An 18,925-nucleotide genomic window follows, 5' to 3' on the forward strand; every position below is an offset into this window, starting at 1 on the left:
CGTTGTAAAATGGTGCCTGTGCTGCGATTATAATTAACATTTCCAACCTACATCACTCTCCCTCCCACTTTCTCCTCTGCTTCTCTCTATTCACTCACTCCTGTAGAATAAATGAGAAAAATGCAAGAAGAAAGGAAAGAAAGGGAGAAGGAGGAGGAGGAGGAGAGAGAGAGAGAGGGAGAGAGAGAGAGAGAGAGAAAAGAGGTTGACCAAACGGAGGGAGGAGGGAGGGGGAAACGGCGTATGCTTGTATACAACCCTGATTTCCATTTTTTTCCCAACTCGTAATGTATTTAATTCAAGTGAAACGTAATCATGACGTGTCGTGTCATTAATCTCCTCGCCGCCTCTCCCGTAAGTACACTGAGTCTTTACTTTCAACATATATCCTATATCTTCATTTATCCCGTTAATTTTTTTTTTTTTTATCTACCACTATGTTTACATAGACACTTCTCTGCATGGTGGCATGAAACACCGGGGATGAAACATTCCCCCCAAAAATTGTTGAATTTATTGCGACCTTTTCTCTCTCTCTCTCTCCTCCACGAGCAACAACGGGATAATGGCCAATATAGTTGTTGTTGGCTTTTATTTCTCAGGCCACTCCGCTTTTTTATTTCTACTTTGGATTTGGAGGTGTGTGTGTGTGTGTGTGTGTGTGTGTGTGAGTGACTGGCATGAAGCATGTATGTATGTCTGTATGTAGCCGTGCGCTCCGGACCACTTTACGTGTGTGGCACGTATGTAAAGCCGGTGTATGTGCGCCAGTGGCCGACATGTATGCAGCCTCCGAGCCTCGTATTAGCGGAGAAATGCACCGTTTACCTCAGTCAAGTCTAAGTCAAGTCGAAATGAAACGGGACTTTAAAATGGTTGCAAGTGCACCAAAAAGTCACTCGGAGCGGGTAAAGGTGTATTTTGTTGTTTTTTTATTTTGTCGTCGCGTAACTTTAACCAAGTTGTGTTTGTTAGTATCCGCGCGTTGGAAGCAGTTCGACCTCCTCTTTATGCCTCTGTAACCTCTCTGAAAAACGACGTTTGACCAGAAAAAGAAAAAAGAAAAAGTAGCTTTTTATTTTTTTTTTATTTTCCACAAACAGGCACAAGTTCTCGGTGCGTAACGGAGGATTTCGATAAGCTGCAGACGTATTGTTCAGGCGTAAAAGTGGATTGTTGCATGTTAGCAAGTTGATTTTAAAAGGGTAATTTGGAGGTAGATGCCATTAGCTTGACTAATTCTTTTGTTGGACACAGATTAGGCATGGTGGAGCGCACTGTGGTCGAGATAAGCACCGTCACTTTCATTGACTGTTCCGACCCGCGGGCTGCAGCGGTGCTTTATAACCCTTTTACTTTCCCCACCTTTTACTACAATGTTTACTACAAGCCGTTTTAGTTCTCCTAACATCACCTTCGATGACTACAAGCTCACAAAGTAGCATATCAAGTGTGGCACACAGCGCTGGAGCTGCGTGTGTGCAAAACGCGTGTTGCCAGATCGTATGTTTTTTTTTTTTTTTCAAGAGAAGTTACCGGTTTTTCATCCCTGCTTAAAAAGAAATGTGCGGTTTTTGGACACGATGTCGCTTTTTTTGTGTGACTGATGTCGGTTTGGGGAGATTGGCAGAGCACTCTAGATGAAATCCATGATGGCACTTTTCTTCCTCCCGTCCTCTCCCTGCTCGCTCACTCGTCTTTTCCCCTCCCTTAATCTTTTGTATAGAAAATTTAAGAACAAAATGGAGCAGGGGAGAGAGCGATAGATAGGCTGACATGACACACACACACACACACACGCCACCCCCGACTTTTTCCAAACTACATCCCACTGTTTATGATTTTTAATCGCGTTTTTCGGAAGCGGGATTGTGCGCGGGCACCATCTGCGGGCAAGGTTAATCTCGTTTTAGTGGGGGTGTTTATTAGTGCATTGTTTGTTGATGGTTATTTATTTCATTAATGTGCCTCTAATTGAGATGGCCGCGAGAGAGAAGAGGGGAAAGAGCGACTGAAAATGGTTGCACGTTATTGACGCACATCATAGGGGCGAGGAGGAAATTCCTCTTGAGATAAGGCGCAGACGTGTCATCTGGGTTGACCAAAGACACTCCCGTCGCCTTTTCTATATCCAATAGAATATGTTTAGGGATCCTGAAATGCCCTATTTTTATATCCACCCAAAATGTCACACTTTTGAGAGCGTGTGCATAGTGGAAGTAGGTTGACATTGCTGGCTTGTCCTATAATCAGGGACGTCGTGCAGGGTCCTTGAACTTTATCTTTTTTTTAATTTATCATTTTTTAAACCCATAGTCTATGAAGCAAAGTGCACTATATCTGAAAATTGAGTTGCCATGTATAAAATAAAAGGGTCTATAAGAGCACTATCAGTCCAGGTTTGTCAAAATGAGTGTTTTTCTATTGCTTGTTGCCAACTACAGTGACATTCCCAAATCACTAATGGTAATAACAGGTACTATACCTCGTCCTCATCCAGTCTGTACTAGAAACTAAAGAAACTGTCACACAACATTTAAAACTATTTGAAAAATCGCCTTTCTGCTGGGAAAGTATTCCCTCCCGCTCCCACAGGCTGTCTAGTTTTCAAAACAGCGTGATGATTTCCCATTGAAGCCTACTGTACTGATCAGGGTGAAACACTGGCCACAGCCTTAATAAAAAGGGGGTCTAACGGTTGTTGCTTCATTCAGACTCTCTCTCTGCTTGTTCTCTTCAAGTAGTATCCTCCTCCTCCTCCTCCTCCTCCTCCACCACCATCAACGCTGCCTCCTCCCCATCTTTGAACATACTGTACTGTACTTGAGGGGGCACATACACCCCATCCAGGTGGCTCTTAGGGAAGAGATTTCATGTGTGAGAGAAAGAGACAGAGAGAGATGAAGGGAGAGGGAGTAAAAGGAAGAGGAGTGTAGCACCAATCAAGGCTTCTGATTGATATAATTGGGTCATTAGTGCGCTGCGGGAGAGGCACCTGCTTGCCCTCAGTTAGGGAGAATCTACTGCATTGTGACATTTTGAGACTGTTGAGAGAATTCTGCTGGCTGCTCGGGATTAGTGTGTATTTAGAGCAATAGGGTCTTACTTAAATAGTACACCACATGCACAGAGTTTGAAGACTAGTTTCAAACAAGTTATTGCATTGGAGGTGGACAGGAAGACGCTTACCCCTCTGTGCATGTTTAACTAATATGGGATCGTGACTTGGTGAAGCACGTCACAGCATCAACAGGAAGGCCCGCTGTTGATTTAAAACAGCAGGTCAGGCCAGAGATGTTGAGCAGGGGGAGCCCAAAGGGCAAGGTTGAAACATTTCTTTAAGAAACATTCACGCTCACCATACGCAGCCATTAAAAAAAAAAGAATCTGGATGATTTTTCTCACGTTTCCTTTCATCGTTCTTCACGCAACGCTTCAAGTGAGCAACTGAGTGCAACGCTGCCGAGGCCTTCGAGGAATGCCTGTGTGCCGTTATCCCCACACTAAAGCCATTATTGTGTCTCGTCCCTCTCTGTGACAGCAGGCTTTTTACCTCGCTGTTGAGGCTACTTACCTACACTTTTGCTTCCTGACATGGTCGTTCAGTGCAAAGTAGTTGACTTTGATTATAATCAGATTTTTCTAAGGTTCTAAACTCTATAGGCTCTTCCATGATATGTAATAGACATATGTGATTCACATAATCCACCAGGGGGGTCACAGTCCAGGGTCAGCATCTCCGGGGCTTGTTGGGAGTTAGTGTCTACCTCAAGGACCCTTCAGCAGACGGTCTGTCACTGAGAAAAAGCTTTGAAACACTGGTGTCCAATTTGAATCTGTATATCATTATTTGACTGACAGCTTTTAGTATGAATTGAGATTTTTGATTAGAAATGAAAACGTGAGGTAAGTGTTTGTTTCATCTGTGAGATGCATGATTGCTCCCTTCCTTTGCTTTTTTTCCCTCTCAGCCCCTGCAGGTGATGTTCAGTGTGCACAGTTAAGCCTTTTAGGAAGAACACATCCAGTGATTTGCTTATGACATTTGCATGCTCCAAAGAAATTCTTCTCTTTACGGCTTCAGCCTTGTAATCCTGAATCAGACAAGTCAGTCAGCGCTTCCCACTCATTGGTTTAGACACAGCGCGGCCTGCATGACTTGGAGCGAGAGCCTCGCTTCTCTGCCGAGATGCTGTGATGTTTCCAGCGTTCGGATTCACTCGCTCAGATCTGGCACCGTTGCGTCGCTCCCAGTTCGCCGCTCCACAACTGCGGGGAAAGAGTCTGCTCGTGTTCTCTGCTGGCGGAGGAATTCATTGAGAAAGAGCAGGAGCAACAGCTTGAGAAGAGATGGAGAATAGAGGGAGAGGTGCATGTAGCGGAGGAGACATGCAGGGGTAAGGTTATACAAGAAGGAAAGTCATCAGTGAGGAGTCACTTTCTCAGTAGATTTTGCCCATTGGCTCCTCTTTAGCAAAAGATGAACGCTCTGAGGACAGATTAATAGTCTGGGACTAAATGTATCATTTCCTCACATTTTTATTTCCATCTGACTCACAAAAATGTCAATGACAAAGGTCATCCACTTTTTAATTGATTGCCATTCGATGGGCACTTTTCCCAACAGCGCTATTGCACGCCTGTCGTTCCAAACAATATTTCTTTCAGTCTCAGGTCAGTATGATACACAAAAGTTGTTCTGTGTGAGGAAGTCGCATTTTTACAGTAAGTGTTGGAGACGTTCCCCCTTTATCACGGCTGGAGCTGAAGATGAAGGGAGAGGCAGAGCGCGAGCCAGACAAAGTTGGAGTGAAGCAGAGGGTTCAGGGAAAGGTGAAGTAAAGGAAATGAATACCGTCTGTGGGGAAGTTTGCCACGTGACCATGTGATAAAAACCACAAGTCCAAATTATACTGTACCGCAAAGAGAGCGGACTCCCCTCTGTTCCTCTCTCAATTGCTCATCCTCTCTTTCATATGATTTTTTTTTTTTTTGGTCAGTCTCGTATGTCTCTCCCACGTATCCCCGAAGGACACCTCACCCCTCGCGCGCCTCATCACATGAGAATTCAAGTAATACAGCAGGAGAAAAAAAAAAGATGCACTTGTGAGGATGAACTCACACAGAAACACAGATGCCTCCAGATACACGCTTTACTTTACCCTACGGCTCAGGCCTGAGACCTTGGTGATGCCTATTTTTAGGTACATGGGGGAGGATGTGCGTACAGGCACAGGCAAAAATAACACAAAAGTAGTTACTGTTTTCTTTTTTTACTCTTTAGTTCCTGCAGGGCAGTGGTTCCCTAACTGTGGTCCAGGCTACCGAAGGGGTCACAGAACAAATTGGAGAGGTCATGAGATGATTAACATGCTTGGATAGCTGAAAAATGTATTTCTGCTACAGAGACTGATGCTTCTTTTTTTTTCAGCCTCTCTTGTGAAATACTACAGGCGTCCTTAAACTATAAAAACTACTAGAATGAAACAATCTAATCCCACAGTTAAGAGCTCACATATACTATAATTATGCAAACAAGGAATTGCAAGCAGGCATTGTTTGGCAGTAAAGGGTAAGAGTCACAAAGAAAAAAAAAGAAAAACATCCTCACACTCACATGATTAATGTAAAGCCGAGCAGCCCACGCACTGTTAAAACAGTAAGTGAAAGGTGCTCACACCCTCACATTTACAATTGCAATGTGTAGCGTGCCGACATGCACAAACCTGCACAAACTGCCTTCACAATAAAGCTGTACCTATTTACACGCAGACTTCTAAACCCCCCAAAAATAAACTTGTTTGAACATATTGCGCTCCTACTCCCTTGGCAGCTGAGGTGATGTATGACTCAGCAGCCCCCACTTTTCTCTACAGTCACCTTGTGACACAAGTGAAGGAGTAGTTATCAGTATTTAAGCATGACTCTTTTTATTTTGGGGCTAAGAACAGAAAAATTGGTCGACTGCTGTCATAAAAACCTATTACCAGGTAAAGTCATTTGCTACCTCAGTTATCTCAGTACCCATACGGTTATACTGCAATTACTGTAATGACAATGATATTATGGCAATGCTTAAAACAACAATATACTTTTAGGCTGTCATTACCATGTCAACTGCAATGTTGTTATATCACTGCACAGGAGGAATGGAAAGGAAAATCCTTCTGCTATCAATATGTATCTCATGTCAAGACTGAATGATTTAGTTGGATCATATTTGCACATATAGCATTAAAATTGCATTTCTATTACATCCCTATGATTTGATTTCCCTTCCCCTTGCGAAACTGTTGCATGCATCACTTCTTCCATAGGGTATGCACATCATTTAAACCTGCCAGTTAACACTTTGCATATCTATTATCATCTATTTGTGAGCGGTTTCTCAGTGAGTTTTGCTGTTTTGGGAGTGACGTGCGTTTGTGGACGGACGTGTCCTCGGCCGCGTCCAGAGGTGTTTTAGTCGACCGGTTCTTCGTTGTGTTGCTTCGTTCGTTTACACCTGGGTTTAATGCGCTCCTTCTCCACCTGATTTCTGTCTCTCATTCGCCCCAAACTCCTTCCCTGCATCCTTTTCTGCACCTTATCTCCCTTTTTCCATCTATCCAAATTTTCTTTATTGGCATGACAGGGCCAGTGGTTGGCGACAGCCACCGTCACGGTGGAACAATGCATTGTGATGGTGATATTCATATGATAATTCCATCAGACTTAGCACTGCTGCAGATACATCTAGATAGCCACTCTCTCTTTTCTATCTTTCTTTCTTTTTTTTTTGTGGAGCCCCCTCTCTCTATCGGGATGTATATTTTTCTGTGTTGACTTTTCAAATGATTTTTAAATCTGTTGTTGTGTCTCTTCATGTTAAGCCTCAGCCTGCCACACCAACACTCTGATTTCTCTCCTATTCTCTGTTCCACCATGTCTGTCTCTTTACCCTTTCTACCCCCCCCTCCCCGTTTCAACACCATGTTGGCAATCGCATTAAATCATTTTCATTCACACGGCTTCTGACAATGTTTTTTTTATGCTGCCCAGTTTGTAACTGCACTGTATGTTTCTCTCTGTCTCTCTCTTTCTTTCTCTGTCTGCCTCCTTTCTCATTTTTGCTCTTCGCCATGTTGGCAGGGCCCAATCTACCAGCTGATATCAGCATTCCCTGGCACTCTGCCAACTGGCAACACTGCAGGAGAGAAAGAAAGAGAGAGGGAGAGAATGAAAGAAAATTAGTGAATAATAGACGGAGGGAGGGAGCGAGAGCATGAGAGGGGGATGGGAGGAGTATGAATCAGGGAGAGAAAGAAAGACAGAAGGGAAAGGAAGACAGGGAGAGAAAGAACAATAATGGTGGATTAAGAAAAGACTATGCGAGTGTGTGTGTGTGTGTGTGTGAGTCTGTGGTTGTGTGTGAGTGTGTGTGTTTATGTGATTGATATGGTGTGATATCCCTGTGAGTCATAGCTGAGCTAAAATGTCAACTGGCTACATGAGAATCTCTTTGTCATCCGGGCTCAGTGACACACACACATACGCACGCACACACACACACAAATCCAACAGATCATATAAACACATATGTGACCATACTGCCGTGTGAACACAAATATGGGTGACACACCTGTGAACACAGATGTTCTTTTGTTTTGCCACAGTGATTGATGACCTTTTGTTTGTGTTGTGGGTGCCGCTGCTGCTTCTCAACTACTCCACCAAATGATGGACAAAAAACAGCCGATGCGCATAAATCCAGCCTAACTGATGCAAACTGCTGTGCTCTCAAAATATTTGGGTGTGTGAGTGTGCCTGCCAAAATGCGTGTGTGTTCAGTATGCTGTATATCACACTTTACGTTTTAGCTGACTCCGTTATCTGGGGTGACGGTTGCAGTACAGTAAACATAACAGAGGAATAAGCTTACATTGGTACAATACTAACAAGTAACCATGAGTAAGCAGTGTATGGGTCAAACCCACCTCACCCGGGCAGTAGATTTGAGAAATATTGCTGTGCATACTGAACATGAACGTGTGGGTATGTGTATATGTGTGTACAGTCCTGATTTAAGCAAAAAAAAAAAAAAAAAAAAAAGCTGCTACTGTGTACAGGAAGGGCGTGTGGGGAAGTCAAAACATTGCGCGCCCATCCTGTTTGGGACAGTCTATGTCCTGTGGTGCCCTTAACTCCTAAACACACAGTGACACACATGCAGAGACACATTGATGCACATCCACGTGCCGACTAATCAGCCCATATGTGCTAACAGTATGCTACAGTGCATCGACGACACATGCAGGAGGCAGAACAGGTGCACACCTGTTACACGGTGAAGCGCACGCATACACCTACGTAGACGGAGGAGTAATTGAAGATCAAATGAAGATTTTTCTTTGTACTTAACATTAACATACATTAAAACACATCCAAAACAATGGTATAATGAGTGTGCATTTGATTCTCTGCTATTAGCATTTATGGCGGCATATATTCAAAGAGATCGAGCAGAAATTGGTTTTAATCCTGTTTGAAAACATTTTCCTACCTGCAGTTCATTGCTCAGTATTTCAAAAGCATATACGCCTACACTGACACTGATATTGCTAATTTACCTAAAGCCTTTTGTTAGATAATAGCTTCAATGAGTTTTGTAAGTGGCAACAACTTAATTGTGCAATCACTGTTGGATTTGTGATTGCAAATAACTCATATTTAAGTGAAGTTTCCCATTTGTCATCATACAGCCATTAGCTTTATTTTTGTTTGTTTTTCTTGCCAGAAAAGTAAAGGAGGAGGCTGCCACAGAAGTGTGTCCCCCGTCAGCCGAGACACTAGAGAATGGCATAGCATCACACACACTGCTGGTAATTCTCTACTCACACACGCACATATACATCGCACAGACGTTCATCCACACATACGAACCTGCTGGGCAAACTTACAAAGACTTATGTCTATTTGAGAATATTTTCCAGATCTAGTCAAGGTCATATTACAGTTGAAGATAATTATGCATAAAATGCTAATTTAACCTTTCCTCTAGGTTTTTAAACTCCTCTTTTAAGTTATCAGTCCAGCTCACTATGTTTCTCTCTCTTTTTTCCTCTCTGTTTTTGGCTGATAGAGAATGGATTCTCCACCAGAGTGTGTGTTGTCTCTTTCTCATGAGCAGCCCCAGTCTCCCCCAACATTGCCGTCCCTGGACCACAGCCCCCAGGCCTCCTCTCCTCACACCCAGCTCTCCCTACCTGACAGCCCTGTTATCCTACCCATTCAAAGCCCTGAACCTTCCCCTCAGAGTTCAGATACTACACCTTATTTCCCCCTCTCTCCCTTCCCCCTTAATGAGGACAATAACAACAATCACCAAGATGGAGATGAAGAAGATGACGAGGAAGAGATTGATGGAGTTCCCTCGTCTCCAACCCCAGCAGTGGCTTTGTTTCCAGGAGGAGGGGGACAAGAAGCTGGATGTAGCCCTTGTTTGGACACCTCCCCACCGGCCACACCATCTGCACCACTCCTTGGGTTTGGAGCCCTAGAGCTGGCTCTCTCTTCAGGGCAGAGTGGAAACTGTAACGATGAACTAGATCTCCAGTTGTTTCAGAAAGATACAGTTACAAGGGCAACACCTGGAGTAGGAGGGAGCTCATCAGGGCCTGCACTCAGGTTTCCCTGTCATGTGTGTGGAAAGAGATTCAGATTCCAAAGCATTTTGTCTCTGCACGCCCGTGCTCACAGTTTGGACAGAGACCGTAGAGCTACAACTCTCTACCGGACTGGACTACCCTCTGCACCCCTAAAGCAGCACCTCAAGGTCCAACAGAATCACAAAGACATAATCCAGAATCACAGAAGTCACACAAACCAGCGTTTACTGCCAGGAACTCTCATTCAGCATCTCACAGAAGATGATGTCGATGGTGAGGTTAAAAGTCTGGATGATGGCTTACAGGCAGACCAGAACCCCAACTTTTTACTGGATGACAGCACAGCACTGACACCTCCACTTACTGAAGACCCGGGTTCTGTGACCTCTCCCTATTCTTCCACCACTGGAGAGTGTGTGTCTACTTCGATAGCGCCTACGTTTCGCTGCCATGCATGCAAAGGAAAATTCCGCACGGCTTCGGAGTTGGCGCGCCATGTCCGCATTCTCCACAACCCATATAAATGCACTCTTTGTCCTTTTTCTGCCAGCCAAGAAGAAAGCCTGGCATGCCACTTGCAGGAATGCCACCCTACCCCTGAAGTACCTGCTCTGCCACCAGCCTTTAGTTCTAGGCCCATCATTGCAACCCCTGACACTCCTGTGCCCACTCCGACCCATACCCCAGCCCCAGCCCCAAGTACCCCACAGACAACAGCAGGAGGGGCTGCATCCTCCTCACTGCCAGCATTTCGCTGTGATACTTGTGGACAGCGATTTACCCAGTCTTGGTTTCTGAAGGGACACATGCGAAAGCACAAGGATTCCTTGGACCATAAGTGCCAGGTATGCGGCCGTGGCTTCAAGGAGCCTTGGTTCCTCAAAAACCACATGAAAGTACATCTTAACAAGCTTGGACTGAAGGCTGGTTTGGGGACCCTTGGGGGACTGGGTGGTGCTGAGCAGCAGGCCAAAGGCTCTGCAAGTAATCAGTCTCTCAACTCCCTGTATTCCAGTCTCATTCTTGCCCAGAGAGGGGGTGGTAGAGGTGGACAAGGAAGAGCAGACAGGGACACAGGAGGCAGAATGGGGATAAGCTCTAGCAAGTCAGCAATTCTAGGCTACCTGGGCTTACCCAGTGATGGCAGTGGAGCAAGCTGTATGGAGAGACTTCAAGCAGTGGCTCAGGTGGCAGAGATGGGAAATGGTGGTGTTGGTGGCATTGGTGGCTCAGGAGCAGGGGACTCAGGAAGAGGAGGGGGACCAACTAGGGGCACAGGTGAAACTACAGCATCAGTATCTGAAGGAGGGGACCAAGCAACTTGGTGGCAGTTGGTGGCTCGCAGCCTGGCAGTTGCTCAGCAGCAGCAGCAGCAGAGGCCCCACCAGCGAGGTCAGCATCAAGGCCAGCGAGGCTCAGGTCGGAGCTCTGTAATCACAGAGGCAGACCAAGTAAGAGCCTATCTCGGAGGTCTGGATCCTAGAGAGGAGTCTGGTGGAACAGGAGGGCCATGGGAATGCCCAGATTGCGGAAAGCTGTTCCGCAGTCTGCAGCAGGTCGTGGTTCATGCTCGCGTTCACACTCAGAGGCCTCAGAAAGGAGGCGCTGGTGAAGAAGACGGGAGTAGTAGTGGCAGAGGAGTGGGACGAGGAAGGAGAGGCAGCAGCAGTGAAGTGAGGCAGGAATCTCAGCTACACAGTGGTGGATCCCAACAATCAGGAGATGTGAGACAGGAATCAAAACTCCACAGTGGTGGATCACAACAATCAGGAGCAGCTACGGGGTTTCACTCTATCATGTCAAGCTTCAAGGGTATAATCACATGCATTTTTTTCCATTTTTTTCTATGGTTGGATAGTGTTTGTTTGCTCACATGTAATAATGTTGTCATCACAACAGTGCCGTACTATTTTCATAATGTTTTTCTGTAAATAGAAGCTATCAAGGGGCCCTTGACACCAACTATTTTCTTAACATTTTTCCCACCTTTTCTCTGCTTGCAGGAGAAAATGGCTTGACAGCAGTCTCCTCCATACCCTCAGTTTCCTCCAGGGAGCGAGTGCGTGGTAGAGGGATAAAAGACTGCCCCTACTGTGGTAAAGCATTCCGCTCTTCACACCATCTCAAAGTGCACCTGAGAGTTCACACAGGTGAGAAACTGCTGTGAGTTTAACAAATTACATTTACTTTCTTAACCTTTACAATTCCCTGGAAAGTCTTCATTGAGCATCCTTGCAGTATCTTTTTCTTTTTCCACACATTCACCCCAGAGAGCTGGCCAGTGCTAATCATAGCCCTCCACTGCAGGCATCTGAGCAGCTCCACTGGAGCAGCTCTTGGTTAAGTGTCTTGCTCGAGGATATAGTAACAGTAGTTTTTGTAAAGAAACCAAGTCACTTTAGGGGGTTAAACTGGTTTAAGTGTAGACTGAGAACATCTCTGTGTTACTTCTTTCACTAGACTATAACCTGAGCCCAATAGAAGAACAGATCGTGTTCTTCTTGGTAATTAAATGGTACTATTTTTTCTTCAACCTGATTAGCCTAACTCAAAATTGTGCAAAATGAAATGTAATGGTATATGATTTTAAGATAATGTATTGTGATTCATATGTAAATGTAATATTTGAGATTCACTTTGAGGCAATCCGATCTGTAATTGTTCTCTTTAAATTTACCTCATGTAATTTCTAAATGATTGTGACTGTATAGCAGAGATACAGAACAATCAAACAGATACTTTCCAACATACTCTAACAGGATTTTCCAAGACATAAAAAACAATGATTAAAAGATCTCATAATACATTTCTGGTGACAAGTGAGCAGGACTTTAATGAAAATTGGGAACTCTCACAGCACTCACTCACACTCTTAATTAATGATCCATATTCATAAGACTTTATCAGCATGAGTCATTGTCTTTTTTATTATTTGCCTTCACTTGATGTATTTCACCAAAATTAAGACCCTGCTTCCAGATTTGAGATGCCACCAATCATCAGTCACTGGTAACTGAAGCTCACTCAAGTCTATCAAAGCAAGACAGTACCCAAAATGTATTCAGTGAAATCTACTAAATATCTATAGCTGACAGGATCTGTCACATAACAGCTATATTATACATGCACTATTGCTTCTCTTTGCCATCTAGTGATTGCCACATGGTCAGTAATTTAAGTGAAGTCATCAAATTATAATAATGCTCTCTTGATATTACTGCCCCCTTGAGAACATCATCACCCCTCGAGACTTTTATCCCGTCATTATTTTTGCTTCAGCAACACAGTCTAATTGTTTATATGTCAGTATGTGTGTCTGGATTCATAAGCAGAGCTATAGTCTTCTTCTGTGATTATTTTTTGTTCCTGTGAATGAGATCATTGGTACACATTTTACACACATATTCTGCTGTTGGTATGCCTCCAGCGTGATCCTCCTCTTTATCTTTCCCAGCAGTGTCATTTTTAGTCGGTGATGGAATACTGCCATCTCCCTTTGAAATGCATAACTGCATCACATGTAGTATAGAGCCTTACATATTACTGCTGGTCGTTTTATGTCAAATGCTGTAGTGTTTTAGGTTCTTTATTGTATTTTACACCTTACCAGCTAGCCAGTTGTCATGTTTTCTTTTCTCTGTGGTATGAAACCAATCAACAGACTTTAGAAAATTGCCCTTTAAATTTCACCTGGGGATGTGGGTGGATTTTTGTGTTTTTTGTTTTGAATGCACTGATAGGTATTAATTATGTCCATTGCCATTTACCAATATAATTTTCTTAACCCTATTTTCTCCAGGTGAGAGACCCTACAAATGTCCCCACTGTGACTATGCAGGTACTCAGTCAGGTTCACTGAAATACCACCTCCAGCGACACCACAGGGAGCAACGCAACGCCTTGTCAGCCTCCTCCAATTCTTCTTCCACTGGTCTCAACTCCACTCTCAACAGTTTGACCTCTGCAACCTCTGGGCTGGCCAAGCAGCGCAGATCCCAACTCAACCACTGCCCAGTTAACCGGGGTTCAGCTGACACTGCCTCCTCTCGCTCAAGCCAGCAGTCGTGGCTGCTGGGGCTTCCAGACCAGCGCGAGCATCGAAAGGCCTTGGCTGCTCTAAGAGATGTTGACTTGGAGACCCAGTATAGGTATTTGTCTGGGGTAATGGGGGCCCTTTACCAAGGTGGAATGGAAGGAGGCTGGATTAGGGAGTCGCCTCCACCAAAGGCCCCAAAAGTGTCCCGGCGTAAGCCCCTTACTACCAGCCGTATGGTTCAGTCATCCAGTGACAAAGAAGGGCCAACCCCATCAAGTCAACAGGGTGGATTTGAACCTCTGGATCTGTCTCGTCGTCCCTCACCTGGTCTCGGAGGAATGGACGAAGATGGTTTTATGAGTGTAGGGGATGAGGGAGGGCTTGCTGGTGGCGACAGTTCATCAGGGGTCAAACTAAGCCAGTGTTTGTTCTGCCCTTTCCGTACGTCTTCAGCAGAGCTGATGGCCATGCATCTCCAGGTCAACCACACAAGTAAGTCTAGACGCAAAAGAGGCTCTTTGACTACTTTGGATGATGATGGAGCACCAATGGCCACTAAGCCCCGAAAGGATCACTCTGAACTAAATTCCACTCGGCTATGGAGGCACGTAAGTGAGGCTGAGTCCCAGGCACCTCTGGGAGAATGGTCCTCAACCCCGGCCCTGACACTAAATGGGCTCTCTGAGGATAAATCAGAACATCTAGATGACGTCCTTGACCACCCAGAGTCAAATATGGCCACGGTATCCAGGAATGTAAGAGACGCTCTGGCATTCAAGGGAAATATGGAAGCGGAGGAAGAAGAGCAAGAGGAGGAATTGGAGGAGAATTTGGAGAACAGCAGTGTGGAGGATTTGCAGGACCGTGATCTGAGAATGTCTCTTGCTCTTTCACCAGCCCTGAGCTCCAGCTACATGGTGAGAGAGGAGGAAAGAGTCTTAACAGATTAAAATGATTTTGGATGACACCATTTAAATTGGAGAATTGTCTTCAGTGTTTTCAACTGCGTTTGCCACAGACTTGAATGAATGGGAAGCGTTGCAGAGAGAAAGGGGTTTAGGTTTAAATGAAGAGTCTCCCCTTCAAACTTTAATTTCTAGAGAGATGTGAGAAGTCTTGAAGAATGCTAGTTCACAACTGTTAAGTTCCCTCCAAAAGTATTTGCCTTCTTCAGTTCTGACAGTGTGGGGCCCCACAAAACACAGTAAACCTCCTACAAAACAGAGCATGGATGCACCTTTTTAGAATTTTGTAGGCCACCTTTTCTATTTTCTTTTCTGGCTTTCCCCAAGATAGATCTTTAAGAAGATCTTTAAGTTGGTAAATGAAAGAAGCAGGTATAGGGCAGACCCTGCATCATTCCAGAGTCAATAATGGACTGTATATCTCAGACTACTATATTGATCAAGTTGAAGCCAGCTGTGAAGAGATACCTGATGGACCATTTAACAGTTTAACAGTTACCAAGTTCCTCCTTAGCTGATGCAGACACTGAGGAAAGTTTAGTGTAGTAAAGTTTAAAGCTGTGAACCTCGGCTAAGCTTTTTAGTATTCATTTGAAGCATGAGAAAACTGTTACAGGTCGTGTACTTCTCTCAACTATGTATCACTGCCTTGTTCGTCTGGGAAGTGTTTCTAGACGACTGTCCTAAAGAAACAGAAAGAAGAGTGTGTAATATTTTATTTGCTTTTTCAGTTAGTCCCTGTTTATGTGTGTTGTCAAGAGAGTCTTTGATATTCCTGTGGATCAAGGCTCTTATAGGTCATTTATTTTATCTGAATATACAGTTTAAATCAATTTAAGTACAGTATATTTGTTAAAAGTGGGTCTACAGTGTTGTGAATAGTTAAGTCGTAAAAGAAATGCTACATCGTAGTGTGATACCCTTGACAGAATCGACAGCCGTTCGTGGCTCAGCTCGAGAAGTAAACAAAAAAGTAGGTGAAAAACAAAACGTACAGTATAATGTGATGAAAGAGGTCAAAGGCTGAGCGACTAAAAGTGGTCACAGTTCAAAATTCAGTGTTTACAATGGTGCTGAAACGCAGGGTGCAGTTGCCAAGGCAACTCAAGGTCATCATACGTGTGGGGAAAAGAGCAAAACACAGAGCGGGAGTCTGTTTGAGGGCTGCAGAGGGACGTCGCATGAGCCCCCGAACACAATCAACTGACACATCCTTTTCAAGAGACTGAGAGTTGTGTCAAAAAATGAACAATTTTGTTTTTTCTCCATTGGAGAAAAGATACAAGGTAGAGAATGAAAAAGAAAGCAGTAACCCTGCCAAACAGGACTAAATCTGAGAGTGTCCTTTAGACGAGTAGATTCCCTCTCTTCTTCTTTTTATATAAGAAAAGAAAGACAATGGTAGGAGTAATTATTAAAACACTAACAAATGCATAGACATCCCAGTAGAATATGTGTAGCTTTTGTAAAGATGAGAAAAAAAAACTTTTGTTTATTTTCATTTCAAGATGCTTACAGAAAAAGCTTATCAATATAGGTAATTATTGATTATAATGTTTGTGAGCTAAGACTAGTTGGAATGTCTATACAGAGCACTGTGCAAGGTTTGAGTTCCCAAAGTAGTTGTTTTTATTTTGACTTTATCGATAGACCAAACATTTATTCAATGGAAGTGTCACTTTCTGTTGTTGTTTGAAATGTGGAAAGCTGCGGCGTCATTAGATTTACCCCATCAATTAGCAAAATCGGTCCATCCCCTTGATCAAACATCCAACCACTGAACTGGTTGTTAAATAAAGTTCAAAATCAAATTATTATTATTATTATTTTTTTGGAAAACATAATCACATCCTATGAATTCTTGTGGTTTGAGGGTATATATATATATATATTAAAAAATGAATGTGAGGCACTAATCTCCCCTTACACTGGTTGACGACCATTATTTATCTACTTTGACTACTTTTTGATGGGGTATTCTATGATTGCAGCCACACCTTAATGTGCATTAATGTGTTTGAGTTCCTTTTTCTTTTTTAGAGCACCTTATGAGTTTCGTAGTGAAAGTCCCTTAGTGGTGTCTCCTTAACAACTACTGTCAATGCCACCGTGCCTTCTGTTTCAAGCACTTCCTGGTGTATTTTGTAAAACTCACCAAAAGCACTTAGCCTATATCTACACACTACACTCTGTTTCTTCCTCTCCACCGCTGACCTTCCACCTCCTACCCTCCTGTCTTCATTTCACCTCTTCTTCTCCTTCATCCCCTCAATCCATTTTCTTCATCTGTTTCTTGTGTCTTCGCTTCCCTGACCCGTTTTTTCTTTCCTGCTCTTCAGGCCCTGTTAAAACAAGGCCACACCATCTAGACCCTAGATGGCTAGACTGTTAACCCTAACCTTTAGACCAGAGAAAATCAAGAATCATTAGAAAACGTAAGGTTAGGCTTATTTTGGTCTTAATACTAACCCTTGGTAAACCAAAGTCCAAGTCTAAGACTAATCAGTATTGTATTTAATCTCATGATGTGCCAAAACATGTCCGATGTGACACTAAAACATGTATCAGCGTAAGGTCACACAATTATTCCCTCGCCCTCTATTTTTCCTCTCCTCTCTCTTCCCTCAACTCATCCTCCCTGCTTTTCTCTCTCTCATGCTTTGCTCTTCCTCTATGTCCCTCTCTCGTCCGTAAACTGTCGATCTCTAGCACCACTTGAAGGTGACGTGTACTATCTGGTATTGAGGCCTTTATTAGATTTTTATTTCAGTTCGTGTGGTGTTTGTTCAATGCCGTTGAGATGGAAAAATGCTCTTCTTATAATGATAATTATTATTGTTTTGGCATTATGGTTAAGGAAAAAAAAACAAAAAAACAAACAAACAAAAAAACAAGAGAAATGTGTTGTTGAATGTTGTACAGATAGCCCTAGAGATGTTGTGTTTTTTTTTTTTTTTTAAAGAGAGCACAAACCCGAGTGATGGTCCCTTCTACTTCTCCCACTGGCAGATGGGAATAAAACGGCCTGCCAATCATTCTAGGCGTCTAATAATAAAAATTCCCTTAGTGATAACAGATTTTCAAAATAAACCCTTTGCCTGAGTAGTGTTTTTCTCTGGGGGATTGAATGTAAAAAAGCAGCCGTTGACTCGAGCTCCGTTCCCAAATTTATTGCATAGAAACACAAATCCTCTCTGAAAGAGAGCGGCCGGCAATATAGCTCTATTGAAGGTATAGTTTGATTTAAAAGCTACTTACTACAAGTTATACAAACACACCGGTGCCTTTTTATGTGCCCCTAAGTATGTTTAACAGCAGCTTGTACCCATTTTAGCTCATGTATATGTATACGGGATCAGTAGAGGTCTGTTAAAAAAGGATGTAATACACCTTTACATGTTTCCAAAGATGGACAGTTGATCAACCACGATCAGTTATGTAAAGATGTATTAGTAAAGTTGTTAATTTCTATTTTTGTGTGCCACTAACCACGTGTTTAAAATAGTTTCCAGCTATCAGGTAGTCATCGTTATCTAGTGTGTTAATCTGATTCAGTGTTAAAGTTTTGAGAGGAGCTTCGACACCTGTACTGAGGAAAACAACAACAGGTGCTGGGGCTTCGTGAAGTACATAAAAAGGCTTCTCTGAGTTTGTCTGACTGTGAGCTTGGAAAATGATTAGCGTTTCACATTTGCATGTGTTTTCAACTCAATCCAATGTGACCCCCCCCCCTTGTGGTTTTTCAAGAACTTTATAGCTGATCATTATGACGATGTCTGTTTTCATGAAAGTGACACAACTTAGTGAAGTGAGGGGACCGTGCTGGGTTTGGGCTCTTGTGTAGCTGACTGCCATTGCAGTGAGGGAAAACTGATCTAACATAGTAGTGACTAATATGACTTTGTGGACAGATAAAAAAAATAAAAATAAAACACATTAGAAATAAATAAACACAAACAAAATAACCTTGTCTGTCATGTTCATGTCTCTCTACACTTCACTCATCATTTATGGCTCTTTGTAACTACTGTATATGAGGTCCGGGGGAACAGTACAGTCTCAATCAAGCTGCTTTAACCTACAGTGTTTGGGGAGTAAGACGGAAAAGTGAGGGAAAGGAGCCCTCATGTGGCCTTAAAGAGAAACTCAGGAAGGAGGTGGGGGGAATCCACCTTAACACTATAGTCAGGAACCCTTGAGGAAAGTGCGTTACATTTATTGTCTGTACATTACAGTTATTCATTGTTTTATTTTCATTCTACAGCAGTGGCTCACGT

The 18,925-nt window shown here is 43.4% G+C and overlaps 1 protein-coding gene across 1 annotated transcript; it reads left to right on the plus strand.

The window, feature by feature from the left end:
• The first annotated feature begins 249 nt into the window (after nt 1-249).
• znf219 (zinc finger protein 219) lies at nt 250-18,596 on the plus strand. The gene is made up of 5 exons (XM_026353220.1): nt 250-354; nt 8,777-8,861; nt 9,122-11,459; nt 11,651-11,797; nt 13,447-18,596. Exons 3-5 carry the CDS (start codon nt 9,125-9,127, stop codon nt 14,631-14,633), a joined length of 3,669 nt encoding a protein of 1,222 aa, XP_026209005.1. The 5' UTR covers nt 250-354; nt 8,777-8,861; nt 9,122-9,124; the 3' UTR covers nt 14,634-18,596.
• The last annotated feature ends 329 nt before the right edge of the window (nt 18,597-18,925 follow it).

This window comes from Anabas testudineus, chromosome 18 (assembly GCF_900324465.2).
Source record: "Anabas testudineus chromosome 18, fAnaTes1.2, whole genome shotgun sequence".
In the NCBI taxonomy this organism is placed as follows: domain Eukaryota; kingdom Metazoa; phylum Chordata; class Actinopteri; order Anabantiformes; family Anabantidae; genus Anabas; species Anabas testudineus.

Coding starts and splice junctions, on each gene's coding strand:
- znf219 (XM_026353220.1), top strand. CDS start 9,125: ATGGATTCTCCACCAGAGTGTGTGTTGTCTCTTTCTCATGAGCAGCCC. Junction 11,460..11,650: donor TATCATGTCAAGCTTCAAGG/GTATAATCACAT, acceptor CTCTGCTTGCAG/GAGAAAATGGCTTGACAGCA. Junction 11,798..13,446: donor GCACCTGAGAGTTCACACAG/GTGAGAAACTGC, acceptor TATTTTCTCCAG/GTGAGAGACCCTACAAATGT.